The 17,203-nt window shown below is 38.0% G+C and overlaps 1 protein-coding gene across 1 annotated transcript in view; it reads right to left on the minus strand.

The window, feature by feature from the left end:
• The window catches only part of BPTF (bromodomain PHD finger transcription factor), a 147,408-nt gene that overhangs the window by 47,958 nt on the left and 82,247 nt on the right, over positions 1 to 17,203 (minus strand). Inside the window, exons 10-13 of the mRNA XM_044921887.1 lie at positions 8,988 to 9,117; positions 7,648 to 7,786; positions 4,298 to 4,477; positions 892 to 3,202 (exon numbers count right to left, since the gene is read on the minus strand). Of these exons, the coding sequence (XP_044777822.1) occupies positions 892 to 3,202; positions 4,298 to 4,477; positions 7,648 to 7,786; positions 8,988 to 9,117 (2,760 nt within the window). The remainder of the gene's footprint in view (positions 1 to 891; positions 3,203 to 4,297; positions 4,478 to 7,647; positions 7,787 to 8,987; positions 9,118 to 17,203) is intronic.

The raw sequence follows: 17,203 nt of genomic DNA on the forward strand, positions 1-17,203 counted from the left end.
GTTCCATCCTTTCCAGTTGTGAGGGTGAAAAGATAAAAAGACAAGGACATGAAAAAGGACAAAGCAAGGACAGATAATGTGAAATGTGATACAGCAGTACTGGACTGGGATTTAGGAAAACCGGGCACTATTCCTAACTCTGTCCCTCTGTGGCCAGAGGCAAATTATTACACATCCCTAAAAGATAAGAATTTCTAAGATCCTTTCCCAATATAAAACTACACGATCTGACAATTGCCAACACTACGTACTTATGACTCATCCCCAAAGCTTAATGCCCAGAAAATTTTAAATTAAGACTATTTCTGGGTTTAAAAAAATCCCTAAGGAATCTGAGACTACCTCTTCTCACATAAATAACAAAGAACTCCAAAACAAATGTTTACCATGCAAATAAATTACATTAGGAAGATTTCCACTACTTTCCATTACGATGAACTTTGTGTGATTCCCAGGCATGTTTCCTATGTCTTTATGTTTCTATGAATTACCTAATAGAAATAAAATACAAACATTCCAGAAAGTTGATTATCCAAGTCTGCAATTCTCTCATTCCCAAGGCAAACACATGGCAATAACTTGGAAAGTTAAACCACAAAAACAACTATGTTTGACATGTTTCTTCTGTCTTGTGAAAAGTAAAACTGAATTTCATTTTAAAGAATTCCCTTACATTTTTTCAGTCTTTTATTAAGATTTTTCCCTAAGAAACTTGAGTACCTCCCAGCTGGCCAAATTCAAGATTCTCTGTATCTTATTTCCACTGCTAACTTGGCCCATTAAACTTCTGCTTTCCTGTCGCATCTCTTATTATCTCATTTTTTCTACAAAAAATGAGATACGCTTATCAGATAATGCTTGGAAGACTTTCTCCCTTCCCCAAATACATACCTCCAAGTGATACCAAAGGTTGGTCTAGGAGAAGGATATGGCCATATATCCAAGGCAGGTTTTGCATTGTAATTAAAATAAGGGACTTCTCGGATTCCTCCTTTTCTGGCCAACTTTTTTAAGTCATCATTAGGCAAAACAAATATGCTCTTCTTGCTGCTCTTGGTGATAAACTTTCTATAGGATGGCAGAGCTGTACCTGAACGAGTCTTCTTGGGCCTTGAAAATTTCATGAGTTTCACTTTGTCTCTTGTGGAATATTCTTTGCTCACGGTCATAGATGTCACCAGAGTGCCCCCTGCAGTGGTCAGTGAGTCTGTCACTGTTGTGGTGACCACAGTTTTGCTCTGCTCCTTCACAGAGATGATGTCCACACTGCTGCCTGTGGCGGGCGTGGAAAGCTTTGTTACCGTTGTAGTGGTGGTTGTGACAGTGGATTTGGCACAATTTTCTGTGGACGAGACCACAGTCTGCTTATCACCTTTTGCTACTTTGATTACAGTTTTTGATTCTGTGGCCACCGTGGATGTCATGGTGGTGACTTCTGTGATGACTGTTTTTCTCTTGGGCTCTCCATTGACATTTTCATCTTTGTGGGTGGGCAGACCATTTTCATCAACAAAATCATTACTGAGGTTAGATTCCTCTCCAGAAGTAACAGGTGAGGGAGTAACTTTCTTAACTTCGGAGGTTTCAATTTCCATATCTTCTACCTGATTCGCTGAACTGCTTTCTGGACAAGACAGTGGAGGCATGGCAGCGTGTGCACTCTCAGGCTCTTTGGTTGACGGCACGGTCTCTATGCCGTCTTGGTAGTCACCTTCAGCATCTGAAGATCTCAGTAAAGATGACTTTATTTCCAGGTTGTTTTTTTCATTAAAATCTTCCATAATGACATCACCATTCATGAATGGCTTTACAGCAGATTCTTTAGCAGTCAAAGACTTAATATCATTTTCAGGAATTATCTTATTTATATTATTAAGCTTTGGTTCAATGTCACCACTTACTACTTTACCCTCAGAGATTTCCTTCAAGCATTCCCCTTTTAAATATGATTTGGGTTTATTATCTTTTCCATTTATTTGAAAGGTACTTGCTTTCTGTCCTTTCTTTTCAGACTCTCGATTTTCATTATTCTTTTTGTCAGTGCTACTTTTTAGACTGACTTGATCAATACATTTATTAACTGATCTCTCTTCTAATTTCTGTTCTTGACTTGGCTTTCTACCATTTGCTTCAGTTACCTTACCCTGTGGTCTTTTATCATAGTTTCCAGTGGATTTATCTGGAACAAACTCCCGTTTCAATGGTTCCAAGCCTTCAATACCTTGTTCTTGAGTTATGAACTGCTCAGAAAGACTTTCATTGCTATTCTGAACAATCATATCTTCTTCACTGCTGTCCTGAATAGACATGGTATCAGAACTATTTTCCAAAGTGCTGTTATATTCAGAGACACATCCTAGTTTTCCTTCAAAGTCCACTGCTTTTGACAGAGATGGGAGATCTCTATCATCAGTACTTTTAGGTACTGATGGAAGTGAAGGGCTCTGGGAAGGAGAAACAATGGTGTCATTATCCTCCTGTATGAGTGGTGTTTTGTTCTTATAGATCAAAGTACCAATTTCATCTGCACTGGCTAGTTTGGAGTCACCAATGAGAAAGTCACTTCCTCTTGTTTTAATCTTACCAGGTTCCTGGCCTTGACTGGTAGGTTCAGAGAGACTCTCATCTATGTCATTTCCAACAGAATTTTGTTTCTGACAGTTTGTCTCTGGACTCTGAATGGAGATGTCATCTAACATTTGATCTTTTGGATAAAGTCTGTCTGTTGTATGATCAGGATCACCGATTCCAAGAATTGAGGAATCGCTTTGTGAACATCCCCGAATCACATCTTCAGATCTACCATTACTTGCATTAGGGCTTTGTTCTTGTCTAAGTGAGTCACTTTGACACCCTTCTTTTGCTTTCATTGTTACTGGTGACTCAGAAAGGCTTTTCAAAGAACTTGTAGAGGTCTTTCCTATACCCTTAATTCCACCCTCCAACTTCATTTTCTCGAGGCGCTGTTTTTCTTCCAGTGTAAACTGTTTAATTCTCCTTTCAAGAAGTCCATCTAGTTTGGATGATTTAATTTTCTTTTTATAACTAGTCCTTAGATGGAAGCCCTCACTGACATTGACCACATCTACTTGAGAACCTTCCTGACAGTTTATACGTGGCTCTGTTTTCACATCATCATCTATCTCCATTGGTTCTTCCTTAAAGGGTTTCTCATTGTCAGAATCTAAAATTTCTTGTACATCTGTGAAACAAAGACATTTACGTAAGTGTAACTTTTAGTCTCAAATGCGGAATTCACAATATTTTATTTTAGAAACTACCAATGTTTCTTGTTTTCTCTCAAGAGCTTCAAAATAAATATGTATTTGAAAGCTCCTGATACATGATTAAGATAGATCAATGGACAGGGCTAAACTTTATAAGAGGTTTAAAAACATCTAGTAAATATTTAAATATTCTGATTCTTAGTATCTGAAATTGGAATGTCACAATGTAAAACTACTTAGCACGTGACAGTTAGCCCATACGCCAGTACCTTCATGGAAGATTTTGTATAGACTATTTTGTAGTCATAAAATATCTTAGGGCTCATACATTACCTAGCTTATCTAGTTTTTAAAAAATGACTTTTCACAAAAGACAATATAAGTTCCTCAGAAGGTTGGACACAGAGTTATTAGCTCATGACCCAGTAATTCCACTACTAGGTATTTACCCAAGAGGGATGAAAGCATATGTCCATATAAGAACTTGTACACGAACGTCCTTATCAGTTTTCGTAACAGCCAAAAAGTGGAAACAACCCAAATGTCCATCGACTGATGAATGGATAAACAAAAAGTGGCACGTCTATACAATGGACTATTATTATTCAGAAATAAAAAGGAATGACAAAATGCTGACACATGCTACAACATGGATGAACCTGGAAAACATTACACCAAGTCCAAGAAGTCAGTCACGAAGGACCACATATTATATGATTCCATTTATACAGAACATCCAAAATTGGGCAAATCCATAGAGACAGAAAGTAGACTAGTAGGCTGGGGGGATTTAGGGAGGACTGGAGACTGACTGCTAATGAGTATGAGGTTTACTTTTGGGGTGATGAATATGTTCTAAAATTGATTGTGGTGATAGGTGAACAGCTCTGTGAAATACTAAAAAACCACTGAACTGTACACTTTAAATGGGTGAGTTATATAGCAAATGAGTTATGACTCAATAAAGGTGCCATCAAAGAAAGATAAGGCAGTACCTCTTCTGCTGTGTGAACCAGATCCAATGCAATCTTATCACCCCCAGGCTGCCCTTCACACCTGACTCTCCTTACCTTGGTCCTTCTTCTCAGTAATCTTGGAAACGTCCATTTCACTTTGGTCTGCTCCTTTGGCAGCATCTGAATCTTTTACCTCGCCTTTCTCAGAATCAGGCTCTGTTTTTATTTTTTTTGGACTCCGTGGACTTTTTCTTCTATCTGACTCATCCATATTTTCATCCACATTATTTTTGGCTAAAAAGAATTGAGTATATATACAATTATGGGTAGTCTGAATATTAGCAATTTACTTTAATAAATCTAGTTTAGTGGAGATTATCAAGTAATTTCCAGCAATTTATACCATTGTTTTTATTAAAAAAAACAAAACACAAAAGTTGAAGATAGTATATACTTTCCTAATATGCTCAGCTGACCTAAAGCATAAAAGGAATGAGTACATTTTAGACGTTCTTCAGAATCCTTCACATGAGACTATTTCAACTGCTCAATGACTCCACAAAGTCTACATCAGTGTTTCTAACATATTTTGTGTTAAAGAATCACATTAGAAGGATAAATACTTAAGTATTTTTCACCTAGAGTCCATGGGTAGACTTCAAGACTATCCAAGAGCCAGTGAAATTAATTATAAAAGTTTGTTTATGGACTTTTTTTGGGTAGGGAATCATAGCATTTATCAAAGAATAAATGAGAATTCAGAGAAATAACCAAATACAATGTTTGGCCTTGTCTGGACCTGATTTACTGCCAACAGTAAAATGGCATCTCTGGCACAACTGGGGTAATTGGAATAGGAACTGACACTCTCAAGATGGATGTGTTAAATACTGTTAGTTTGTTGAACAGGTACTGTCATGATGGTTATGGAATGTCCACTCCAATAAGAGATATATACTGAACTGGTAAATAACACGATTTCTGGAATTTGCTCTAAATACATGGAAAAAAAAAAAACTCCAGGAAAAAAAGTAGGCGATGACAACTAACAGGAGAGTGACAGAAGCTGAATGATGGCTGCATGGGAGTTCATTATTCTATTCTTTTACTTCCGTGGTAAAGTTGTAGTTTCAAACTTTCCATAAGAGAAAAAAAAACCAAGCCCATGATACAGAACTATTGTCCAGATGAATTTTCTTGGGCCTTACAGGCATTTTCTATTTTTTATTTTCTTCTTCACTTGATCCCAAATATCCCAAGGACTTAGAACCATGTACCTACTTCTTATTTAAATAAATGACTTTTTCCAGAAAGATCTGGCTGAGGGAAGGGAAAAGAGTGCAAAAAACAAACTCGGTATCTGTCAAGACAGTAGGATATTGGTGAAAGAAGAAAAAAATCATAGAAAACGGTGACAGGATGTGTCTGGACCCCCAGGTACCTAAAGGACAAAAACTAAACTGATACTCTCCTTATTCAGTCCTTCTTTAAGTTATTTCAGAATAACTGGGCAATATGTTTTCAATGATTTCAAGGTGCTCAAAGAGAGCTTTATATGATGGCACTAACCCCATTTAAAAGCTTTAATAACCCAGATACTTAAAAGAGACAATTATAAAATATTTGGGGGATTTCCCCTCCATAAAGGTCTTCTTGACATACACACTAATTAATATCCTTTGTTAATCCTTGCACATCAATACCTTTACTAACACTTATAAACTAATATGCAAAACAAATGCATCCAGTCTGAGTTAGAATGGAGGTTAGAGATAAGGACACAGTCAGCAGTCAAACAAGTCAAACATCTAGTCTTCTGATGCTAAGTCAAGGTTGCCTGAACTGCATTTCTGTTTTCTCCAACACATCTGTGCCTCTATCATATGATCAGACTAGATTAGCCATTATTATAAGGACCAGCAGTTCTGAGATTATAAACTGGTGGTTACTAAGGCCTTCACTGTAATTCGTATTGTGTAGTTAAATTAGGCTAACAATGTGCACTGCTACCATCTAAGAGGAAAAGCTCAAAAGATGCTGGAAAACCAACTTGGTACCTGACTGGATAAAGGCCCAGCATTTGGACAATAGAAACCGTATGCTAAGGAAAGTGGATAAAAGATAAATCTACAAAAGCCTAAATATTTTGCTTATTGATAATATGGATTTTACTACACAAGACAAACCAGGTCAGACACAACTAAACAAAAATTCCTTATAATTCTAAGTGCTACGTGGGTAACTGGAGCAACAAAATGGCAATTAAAAAAATGTTAATCTTGGGACGCCTGGGTGGCTCAGTCGATTAAGCCTCTGCCTTCGGCTCAGGTCATGATCCCAGGGTCCTGGGATCGAGTCCCACATCGGGCTCCTTGCTCAGCAAGGAGCCTGCTTCTCCCTCTGCCTGACTCTGTCTCTCTCTCTCTGATAAATAAATAAAATCTTTAAAAAAATAAAAAATGTTAATCTTTTAGAATTTCTTATAAAAGGGCATTTAGCTTGAATATAATCAGATTATAATAGAATTTAATATTGAATAGTTCTATTTGGCAAACAGAAATATTCACTGAGCATCTATTATGTGCAAGACACTCCCAGTCCCTGTAAGTTCCAGTGAGCCTTATGAAATACGTATTTTTTCTGTTAAAGGATAATCCAAAATGGTAACTTGACCACATTAATGGTTTCAAATATCTAACCAGTCCAGGGTTCACCAGAACCATTCACAAGGAAGTCAAATTAGCTGGCTATGTATTACAGTACTCACTGTAGCAAAGGCTTCACAGGAGAGAAGCTGTGGTAACAAAAGAGAGATGGCAATGTAGAGTGCAAAAAGGACAGTGGGAATGAGGAGACATGGATTCCAGTCAGGGCTCTATCCCTCTCTACCTAGATGACTTGTACATAACTTTACATCTTCATGAAATAATCTGCTCATGGAATGTGAGATTCAAAATAGATGGTCTCTTAATAGGGCAGTTCCCCTCTAGAGTTCCGTGACTCTAAATACTAAAAGTTGTTAGCGAATAGCACAAATTGAGTTAATACCTCCCTCATTTATGTGGTAGTGTTAAGGAAGTCTCTATCACTTCCTTTCTGGCTTTGTTACGTGCTATGACGTTGAGGTTACCAGATAGGTGGTTCCTTAAGAAGTAAGGTAATACTGAATTTAAGATTTTAGAAAAACAATTAGGTGGCTGAGGCCTTTTTTCTTTTTCTTTTTTTTAGTAAGTTCTATTCTATCTTCTTTAACTGAAATCCTAGATATGAAAATCCTGAGAATAAAGGTAATTTAAAGTATTTTAGAGTTTATTATTCATAAGCTACACTGGCAGTTTTGCATGTTCAATTAAAAATTCCAGAAAAACACTTTTATCCAAAATATGGACAATGTACTACAAATTTATAATAAATAGTACAAAATCAGAAACTGTAACACAGAAAAAATAACTTCAATTACTTACTTCCTTCTAATGACTTTCTGTAATTCACATTAGTATTGCCTGGCAATTTAGGAACAAACCTATAAACATGAGTTTTACTAATCCAGCTCCAACCACCATATCCTGTTACTCTGTATTCCTCTCCTTTTTGTTTCCAAACCTGGTGTAAATGAAAACATTCTGATTAAAAGAGAATGAGAAAGCTTTTATAAAGCACATCTGGTTTTATGCATTATTACTAAAGAAGATCAATAGTCAGGCAAATAAGTTTACCAATCAATTTTATTTTCAACAGAAATCAAAGATTTACGAAAAAACTGATTACAGCCGACCCTTGAACAACATGGGGGTTTGCCGCCCCCCATGCAGTCAAAAATCCACGTGTAACTTTTGACTCCCCCAAAACTTAACTACCGATAGCCTCCTGTTGACCAAAGCCTTACCGATAACATAAACAGCTGATTAACACATATTTTGTTTGTTATACGCATTATACACTGAACTCTTTACAACAGAGTAAGCTAGAGAGAAGAAAATGTCATTAAGAAAATCATAAGGAAGGGGGCACCTGGGTGGTGCAGTCGGTTAAGCGTCCGACTCTTACTTTTGGTTCAGGTCATGGTCTCAGGGTCATGAGACTGAGCCCCGCGACGGACTCTGCACTCAGCGGGGAGTCTGCTTAAGAGTCTCTCTGCCCCTCTACCCCCACCCTTTCTCTAAAATAAATAAATCTGGGCGCCTGGGTGGCTCAGTTGGTTAAGCGACTGCCTTCAGCTCAGGTCATGATCCTGGAGTCCCGGGATCGAGTCCCGCATCGGGCTCCCTGCTCGGCAAGGAGTCTGCTTCTCCCTCTGACCCTCCTCCCTCTCATGCTCTCTGTCTCTCATTCTGTCTCAAATAAATAAATAAAATCTTTAAAAAAAAAAGAAAAGAAAAATAAATAAATAAATAAATAAATAAATCTTAAAAAAAAAAAAAAGAAAAGAAAAGAAACATCAGAAGGAAGAAAAATACACTTACAGTACTGTACTATATTTACCGGAAAAAAAATCTGTGTGTAAGTGGACCCATGCAGTTCAAACCCGTGTTTTTCCAAGGTCAATTGTACCCCTTTCTAATATGAAAAATGTAACACAATTTTACAGTTTTCTAACAATTTCAACAAATTAGTCTAATAGCCCACCTATATTCTAGTAAGATAAACCTACGCTTATAAAAATGGCCAGAAAGATTTACTTTGTTCCAACTACATTAAATAAAAGATTGTGTCAAAAGTAAAACAAAATTTAGATACTCAAAGTTGCAGAATACAAGTCTCAGAAATGGCTAACCCTATTTTAAAAGACTATAATAAAAATTACCTGATGTTTAACTGGAAACGTGTATTTTACCCATGTAGCCTGTTGCATTGTTTCTTCCTCTTCTTGTTTTTTCTCTTTTTTCTTGACTTTCTCCTTTTCTTCTCTTTCAATTGATGTCATCCTGTGTAACCTAAGAATATATGAATGGAAAGACAGAACTGCATTTGACTTTGAAAAATAAATTAAAAAGATAAAAATACACTACTGCAAATTAGGAAGACAGAATCAAAGGATGGTTAGCTATATTCCCATGACCTAGACAACTCCAACTCACAAAAATAAGTAGGTAAATAATTCCATAATGGGAAAAATCAAACAGTAGAAAGAAGCAAAAACATGCCATCCTTCCCATATGTGTCCCTATAAGAAATACACTCACTTATGGCTTATTCCTGAAACTATTCATATATACACCAACATCATATTTACACAAAAGGGATACTACATTCACAACTACACAGCTTTTAATCAATGAATAATTGCACTAGAAGATCTTTTCATACCAGAAGAGAGAGACCTTTTTAAAGAATTAAATAATATACCCCACTGCATGGACATACTATCTTTTATTGAACCAGTCCCCTATTAAAGAATACATTATTTCCTTCCCACCAAAAAGACCAACAAATCCAAAACCTTTTATTTTAACAACCAATATTTCTAATTCTATCTAGCACTGGGGGTTTTAAAGCCATCACAGGGTCCACTAATGTAGAATTCAGGCTTTCTACATCCACAGAGAAAAAGGCCCACGAGGTTCCCGCTTTTGGGTGAGGGGAAGGGCTGGGAAAGAAGGACCCACACCGATTCGCGTCAGTCATTAAACACAGGGCACAGGCCACACTCTCTTTTCAGGACGGAAAATGGCTATCGCTGCACCCAGCAGTAAGAAGACAGGAGGGTCTGTGGTGAGGCTCTACATTAAGATGATGAGACTGGATTTTTGTGAATGGGAATCTTTCCAATAAACAAGGACACTGACCAAAACCTATGAAGAGAAGAGCCTGTCTCTAAGAGCTCCAGTGGTAGAAGAACTGCTTTAGCACACCCTACCCAGATATAGCCAATCTTGCGGGCATAGCTACGTGAAAAAAAACAAAACAAAACCAAAAAAACAGATCTTTTGTCAACCTGCGGGACGTGGTGGTGCTGGAAAGATGTGCAAGGGGATTTAATTCTTTTTATCTCTATCCTCCCACTAAAAGTTCCTTATTTATCTCCACTTTCAAGAAAGCTTTGTGTCCCTAGGAATAGAAGACCCGAAAAGCTAGCCTACCCCAGGCCGAGAGAGCTCATGCCTATTAGCTGCACAACCACTAGTAGAGCAAACAATCTTCATTCTCTCACAACTGAGGGGAGGAGGGGAAAGGGAGGAGATGCTCACGGGGGACTACCTTACTCAAATACCGTCAATCTGCCCCTACTCTTGGAACCAGGGAGTGGGGCAAGCTCTGCAGGTACAGCTTGCTGGATAACCTGACAGCCTCAGCCCGCTAGAGTAAGGGAGTGACTGAGCCAGGATCAAGTAGTATTTCTGAACATAGTTTTTGTAGGCTGAGCTTTAAAACCCTCTGAAAGTTCAGGTCTGACAGAGCAACTGAGCTATCTGCGCTGACGGTGGCCGGGAACGGAGCACTGTGTGGGGAGACCACTGATGCAGTGACACTCTGGGAGCTCACAGCTGGGCTGGACACTCAGCCTGTGCTCTTGGTGCTCACATGGGAAACAGAAACATTTTCATCACCAAATACAAAGGCAACACTTCGCTGAGGAGACCAGGCCACCGAGGTAGTACTGTAGCTAATCTGTGATGTTAGCTACTCTAGAGTAAATTCTATTGTTCTCACTGCCACCAAGACAATCCTTATGTTTTGGCAGCAACAAAGCTCAGCTCTGAAAGAGTCAATTCCATTTGGCTGGGCAGAAATCTTGGCTACTGCTGGCAGCCTAGAGGCCCCGGGAAGGAAGCCCGATCGGGCTGGTACCCCATCCATACTGGCAGGCGCACTGGGTGGCAGGTGTCCCTTCCACACCTCCACGGTGCAACTGAGAGCATGGCCGGGAGTAGGGACCAAGCTTCAACTCCACTGCTAATCTCCACGTGGTGCCCAGGGTCTTGTGCTTGTTTTGCTGTTATAAACAAAGCTATGAGAAAAAATGTTTTGTGTCTTTCTTGGTAAACTTGGAGAGTACCCCCAGTGTCCCCCAGTGGGGAGGTAGCTAGGTCCAAAGGTTCTTGCACTTAAAATGCTGACAAGTAAAGCCACAAAGCTCTTCAGAATTGTACACTTCACACTGCCGTCCATAAAGCCACCTGCTTTCCCACACCTTCACTCAAGTTAGTACCAAACTTCTAAGTTAAGACTTTTTTTTTTTTTTTTTTTTGACAGAGAGACACACAGCGAGAGAGGGAACACAAACGGGGGGAGTGGGAGAGAGAGAGAAGCAGGGGGAGTGGGAGAGCGAGAAGCAGGCTTCCTGCGGAACAGGGAGCCCGATGTGGGGCTCGATCCCAGGACCCTGGGATCATGACCTGAGCCGAAGGCAGATTCTTAACGACTGAGCCACCCAGGCGCCCCCCAAACTTCTAAGTTATTAGCCCAGTTGAGAGATAAGAGATTATATCCCACTGTTTTGATTTACATTTCCTTAATTACGAGAAAAGTAAACATTTTTTAATGTCCACTGGCCTTTCATATTTATTTTTCTGCAAAATGCCTGTTCAAATCCTTTGTCTTGTCTGTACTGGACTATTAGTCCTTTTCATTTATAAAAGATCTTTGTCAATTAAGGTAACTTCCCATTTGTGGTGCAAATATTTTTCCTCAGTTTGTCATCTGTCTTTTGAGTTTGATTATAATATTATTTTTCCACTCAGAATTTTAAATACATATATCATCCACTTTTTTCCTCTATGGCATCTGGGTTTTACATCTGTTTAAAAAAAAAGTATCACAACAAAAACATAATTAATCCATGGTTTCTTACTGAAGTTTTTTAGTTTTCGTTTTTTAAAAAAATCTTCATTGATCTGAATGTTTTTGCTGAGGCAGGGATCCAGGTGGTATTTTCTCTACACATGTCCTCTTTCTTTCTCTTACATGTAATGCTATCATTGCTAGATGCTCACATGTGCGTAGGTCTATTTCTGGGTTCTTTGTTCTGTCCCGCTACCCTAAATCTTACTTTTTATTGTAGCTTCAAAAATGTTCTAATATCTATTCCCTTTTTTCTCATGCCTACTTTCCTTTTCTTGCAATTAATTTTTCTAGCTGAAATATTAGTATCATTTTGATCAAGCCTGTCTGCCTCCCAAGGAGGGAAAATCCTATTCATAATGCAAATGAGTAGGATTTTTGATAGATTAAGTTAATATAATTATCATAACGCATGGTTCTCAAAAGTGGTATACATATCTAAACATATGATGTATCTTTACCTTTTCATTTTTTTAAAAGATTTTATTTATTTGAGAGAGAGAGCGTGAGCAAGAAAGCAGAACCACGGGAGCAGCGAAGGGAGGAGAAGCAGATTCCCTGCTGAGCAGGGAGCCCGATACAGGGCTCAGGCTCGATCCCAGGACCCTGGGATCATGACCTGAGCCGAAGGCAGCAGCTCAACTGACTGAGCCACCCAGGCACCCCTCTTCACCTTTTCATTTACTGAGTATCCTTTCTATCTTTAGTAAAGTTTTAATGATTTCTTTACATGATCCTAAATATTTGTTAAATTTATTCCTAGTTATTTGAGAGTTTTGTTGTTGTTATGGGGATCTTTTCTTTCATTATAATTTTTAAAAATATGTAAGATATAACCAGGTTAAGAAAGAGAATTTTGTATCAATAACCAAATACATCAGAAGCTAGTGTGTCCCACTCCCAGGCAGTCATTATCCTGATTTTTGGGTTATCATTCCCTTGCTTTTCTATATAGTTTTATCACCCATGTGTATATCCCAAACAGTATAAAGTTTGGATTTTGAAAATTCAGTAGCAAGAATAAAACTAGCTGCATGAGCAAAAGAGCAATACTGTTACTATTAAAAAAAGGTTCCCAGGAAAAAATAAACTTGTCGCTGGGTCACAGTAGCCTCTTCTGGTGAAATCTGAGGGTGAGGGTCTGAGTGAGGCCTGGAAGACACTGGGCTCACCATACTCATGGTTATCTGGCAGGACTGTGTGGAAGTAAGGACACTGCACAGATATGATCCCAAATGGACTGCTATGGACCTTCTGCACCTATGCCTTCGGATGACTCTCTGGTGTGACTTGAGAAAGTTCTCACTTCTCCCCACTGACTTGGGCTATGGCCTTCTTAGGCAGGTTACCATTTGTTCACCTGTATTACTGCTTCCACGGCTTTACTGCTGCTGTATTCTCTGTTGTTCTCCTATTCTCTGTGGGTTTATGCTTTAAAAAAATCCCCTTGCCACAGTTTTCAGGGAGTTAAGCAGGGAACAAAATTAAATGTATTTATACAATTTGTTATTTTAACTCAGAACTCCCACGGTATTTTCTACATGGTTACTGTTACATAAAATGTATTGTTCTGGGGATGCCTGGGTGGCTCAGTCGGTTAAGCATCTGACTGCGGCTCCGGTCATGATCCCTGGGTCCTGGGATCGAGCCCCACATTTGGCTCCCTGCTCAGCAGGGAGTCTGCTTCTCCCCCTCCCTCTGCTCCGCCCCCAACTTGTACACACGCGCGTGTCCTCTCTCTCAAATAAATAAGATCTTTATTTAGTTTTCAGATTGTTTCTGATAGTTTTTCAATTTCCTTGGGGTTTTTAAGCTGCATATAATAATTATGCCTTATCTGTCAACACATAATACATACATACATACATACACATAATACACACATACATATGTATGTTTTATTTCTCTTGACTAACTGCATTAGCTAACACTTTTAAGAAAAGTTAAAAAGCATCTATAGTGGGCATTTTTGTTTTGTTCCACTTGAATGTTAATGGGAACATATCAAGATAGCATGATGGTTTGGTTTGGAATACATCTTTATGGGGAAAAAAAACAAAAAAGGCTATTCTCTATTCCTAGTTAAGATTTTTTTAAACAAGAATTAATGAACTTATACCTTCTTGGTATCTAATGAGATGATCAAAGTTTTCACTCTTTGACTTCTTAAAATAGCATGATATTTCCTAAGAGTGGACAAGTCTTCCATGTCTAGGGGAAGCCAATTTAGCCATGGTTTATAATTTTAAAAATTTACTCCTGAATATATTTGCTAATGTTTTAGGAGTACCTGAATGCACATCTATTTGCCATTAATTATTAACCAACAATAAATATTAATAAAGGAGACAGGGCCATAATTTTCTAGTTATCTTTTGTCCATTACTATGTATCTAGTTTTATAATAGTGTTATACTAACAAATAATAATCTGCAAGATTTCCTTCTTTTCCCATTTTATGGAAGAGTTTGAATAGAATTACCTATTACCTGAAATCTGAAGAACTTCCTTATGAAGTCGTCTGGTCCTGACCACCTCCTTATTGATAGGTACAGTCACATCCTCTAAACTGAACCAGAAATCCTTTTCCTGCCTGAGAAGAGAGCGTGGCCCATACCCTACTGTCTAATAACTGAGATGGGGGTGGGGGACTGGGGACCCTCTTCCCCAATCCTTCTACCCAAAACTAGAAGCCCAGTGGGCCCTTCCTCTATGGATACAGGAAGCCTGAACACTATGTTAGTGGACCCTCTGAAGGTTTAAAATCCCTAGGGCCAGTGAGAGTGAATCAGAAATACTGACTGGCATAGCCCCTTTTCTATTTTTGATATTTGTGTTTTCTATTTTTGTTATTTGTGTTTTCCCCTTTATTTTTTCTTTCCTGATAATCTCATCAGAGGTTTGTAAATTATAATGGGAATCTAAGGTATGTTCTCTATTTCATCAAATATTTAATATTCAACAGTTCTTAATATTTCCTGTCTTCGGGGTGACTTCTTGAGGTGTATACCTAGCTAATTAATTTGTAGTTCTTCTTTTCTAATGTAAGCATTGAAGACTACCAATTTCCCCCAGGGTACTCTTTAGTGGCAGCCTACAAATTTCAATATACGTAGGATTCTCGTGAACATTCAATTCAAAGTGTTTTCTAGTTTCCATTACAATTTTTTTTGAACATTTGTTATTTATTTAGAAGTGTATTTCTTAGATTTCAAGCATACAGCTCTTGCATTTCTTTAAACTTTTACCACAAATGTCTGTATCCATAAACAGTATTTTATACTAGAATACATGCTTTTAAACTTTACATAAATAGAATCATACTACATTTGTTTTTAAGAAAAGAGCTGTTTTAACTCTATTGTACATTTATGAGATTCAATCTCACTGACACTTGCTCTAGTTTCATGGCTGTATAATGGCCCATTACAGAATCACACCGTAACTTAAATGTGCCTCATTATGGACAGTTAGGGATTGTTACCAAATTTCACCATTACAAAATACTGTAAGAAACATCTTGGGGCGCCTGGGTGGCTCAGTCAGTTAAGCAGCCGACTCTTAATCTCAGCTCAGGTCTTGATCTCAGGGTCGTGAGTTCAAGTCCTGCATTGGGCTCCACAATGGGCGTGGAATCTACTAAAAAAAAAAAAAATCTTCCTACATGTCTTCTCATGTACACATGTAAGGTCTCTCTAAGGTACTGAGTTAGGAGTAGAATTGTATTTTGAACTTTTTTTTACCAAATGATTCTTTAACATGGTTGCAGCAACCATTTCCCTCCTTGCTCTTTTATCAGCAGTGTATCAGAATATTATGTCACATATTTGCCTATATTCTTTAAATTTTTAACAATCCAGTGGGTATGAAATAATAGTCCCTAGTTTTAATGTGCATTTACCTCACCTTACCAGGGAAATTTTCATGTTTTGGCTATTTGTGTCTCCTGTGAATTATATTTGTATCTTTGGCCTTTTTTTCCTACTAAATGGTTTGATTTTTTTCTTACTGAACTATAGAAGTTCTTGAATATATTGTGAATACTAACCCTCCTTTGACTATAGTATGATAAAAAAAATAAAAATTCCTTTTAACCCATCTATGACTTAGTTTTTTAGGATGACACATTATTATGAAACTCAAACAACAGGAAACAATCCACCATTCACTGATCTATACATATGTGATAAAACTACATAGTCAAAGAATGGGTATAACAAAACACAAACTTAAAAATTGCGGTTATCTCTCAGGGGAAGCAAGGTCATGTGAATGCAGAGTAGATGCAATAATGATAATGTTCTTATTTTTTAAACTGGTTGATGAATTCACAAGTGTTTTTTTATTATGACCCATTCCTGCTTATATATTACAATCTTATGTATGTGTCATAATATTAAACATGAAAAAGGAAAGTCACCTGTAGTAACAGCAGACACACAGACACATATATGCACACTCATTCTTATCTGATGGATAACAGCTTATAAACGGGAGAAATAATGCCACACTTTGGTATGTTCTGAAACATAATGAATCAGGAAGGTAAAAAACAATCAAGAGTAAGAGAAAAGGAATGAAGTATGGGAGGAGGGGAGGGAGAAGGAAAAAATATGGGAAGGAGAGGCAAGGGGAAAAGGGAAATGAAATAGAAGGAAGAAGGGAAGGAAGCAGAGGAGACAGGAAGGGAGGGAAGGAGGGAACTTTCTTCATTCCAAAATCATAATCTCTTATATTTTCTTCCTGGGAGTTTTGCTTTTCACATTTAGGATTTACTCTACCTGGAACTGACTACTGTGTATGATAAGAAGAATGGGATCCAATTTTCCCCATATAGATAACTCAAATTGCCTCATCACACCTGCTACTGAAGAGTTCAATCTTTTTAAAATGCTACTCTATCATCTATTACATGTCTATATATGGGCTGGTCTCTTTCTGGATGGTTTATTCTGTACCACTGGTCTATTTATCTTTGCATCTATACGACAGTATTATTATAGCTACCAAGTAAGTTTTGTTATCTGGTAGGACAAGTCTTTCTACCCTGCCCTTTCTTTTTCTTTTCTTTTTTTTTTAATATTTTATTTATTTGTCAGAGAGATAGAGAGAGATAGAGATAGAGCACAAGCAAGGGGAGCGGCAGGCGGAGGGAAGAGCAGACTTCCCTCCGAGCAGGAAGCCTGACTCAGGACTCGATCCCAGGACTCTGGGTTCATGACCTGAGCCGAAGGCAGA

Source organism: Neomonachus schauinslandi, chromosome 15 (assembly GCF_002201575.2).
Source record: "Neomonachus schauinslandi chromosome 15, ASM220157v2, whole genome shotgun sequence".
NCBI classification, from domain to species: domain Eukaryota; kingdom Metazoa; phylum Chordata; class Mammalia; order Carnivora; family Phocidae; genus Neomonachus; species Neomonachus schauinslandi.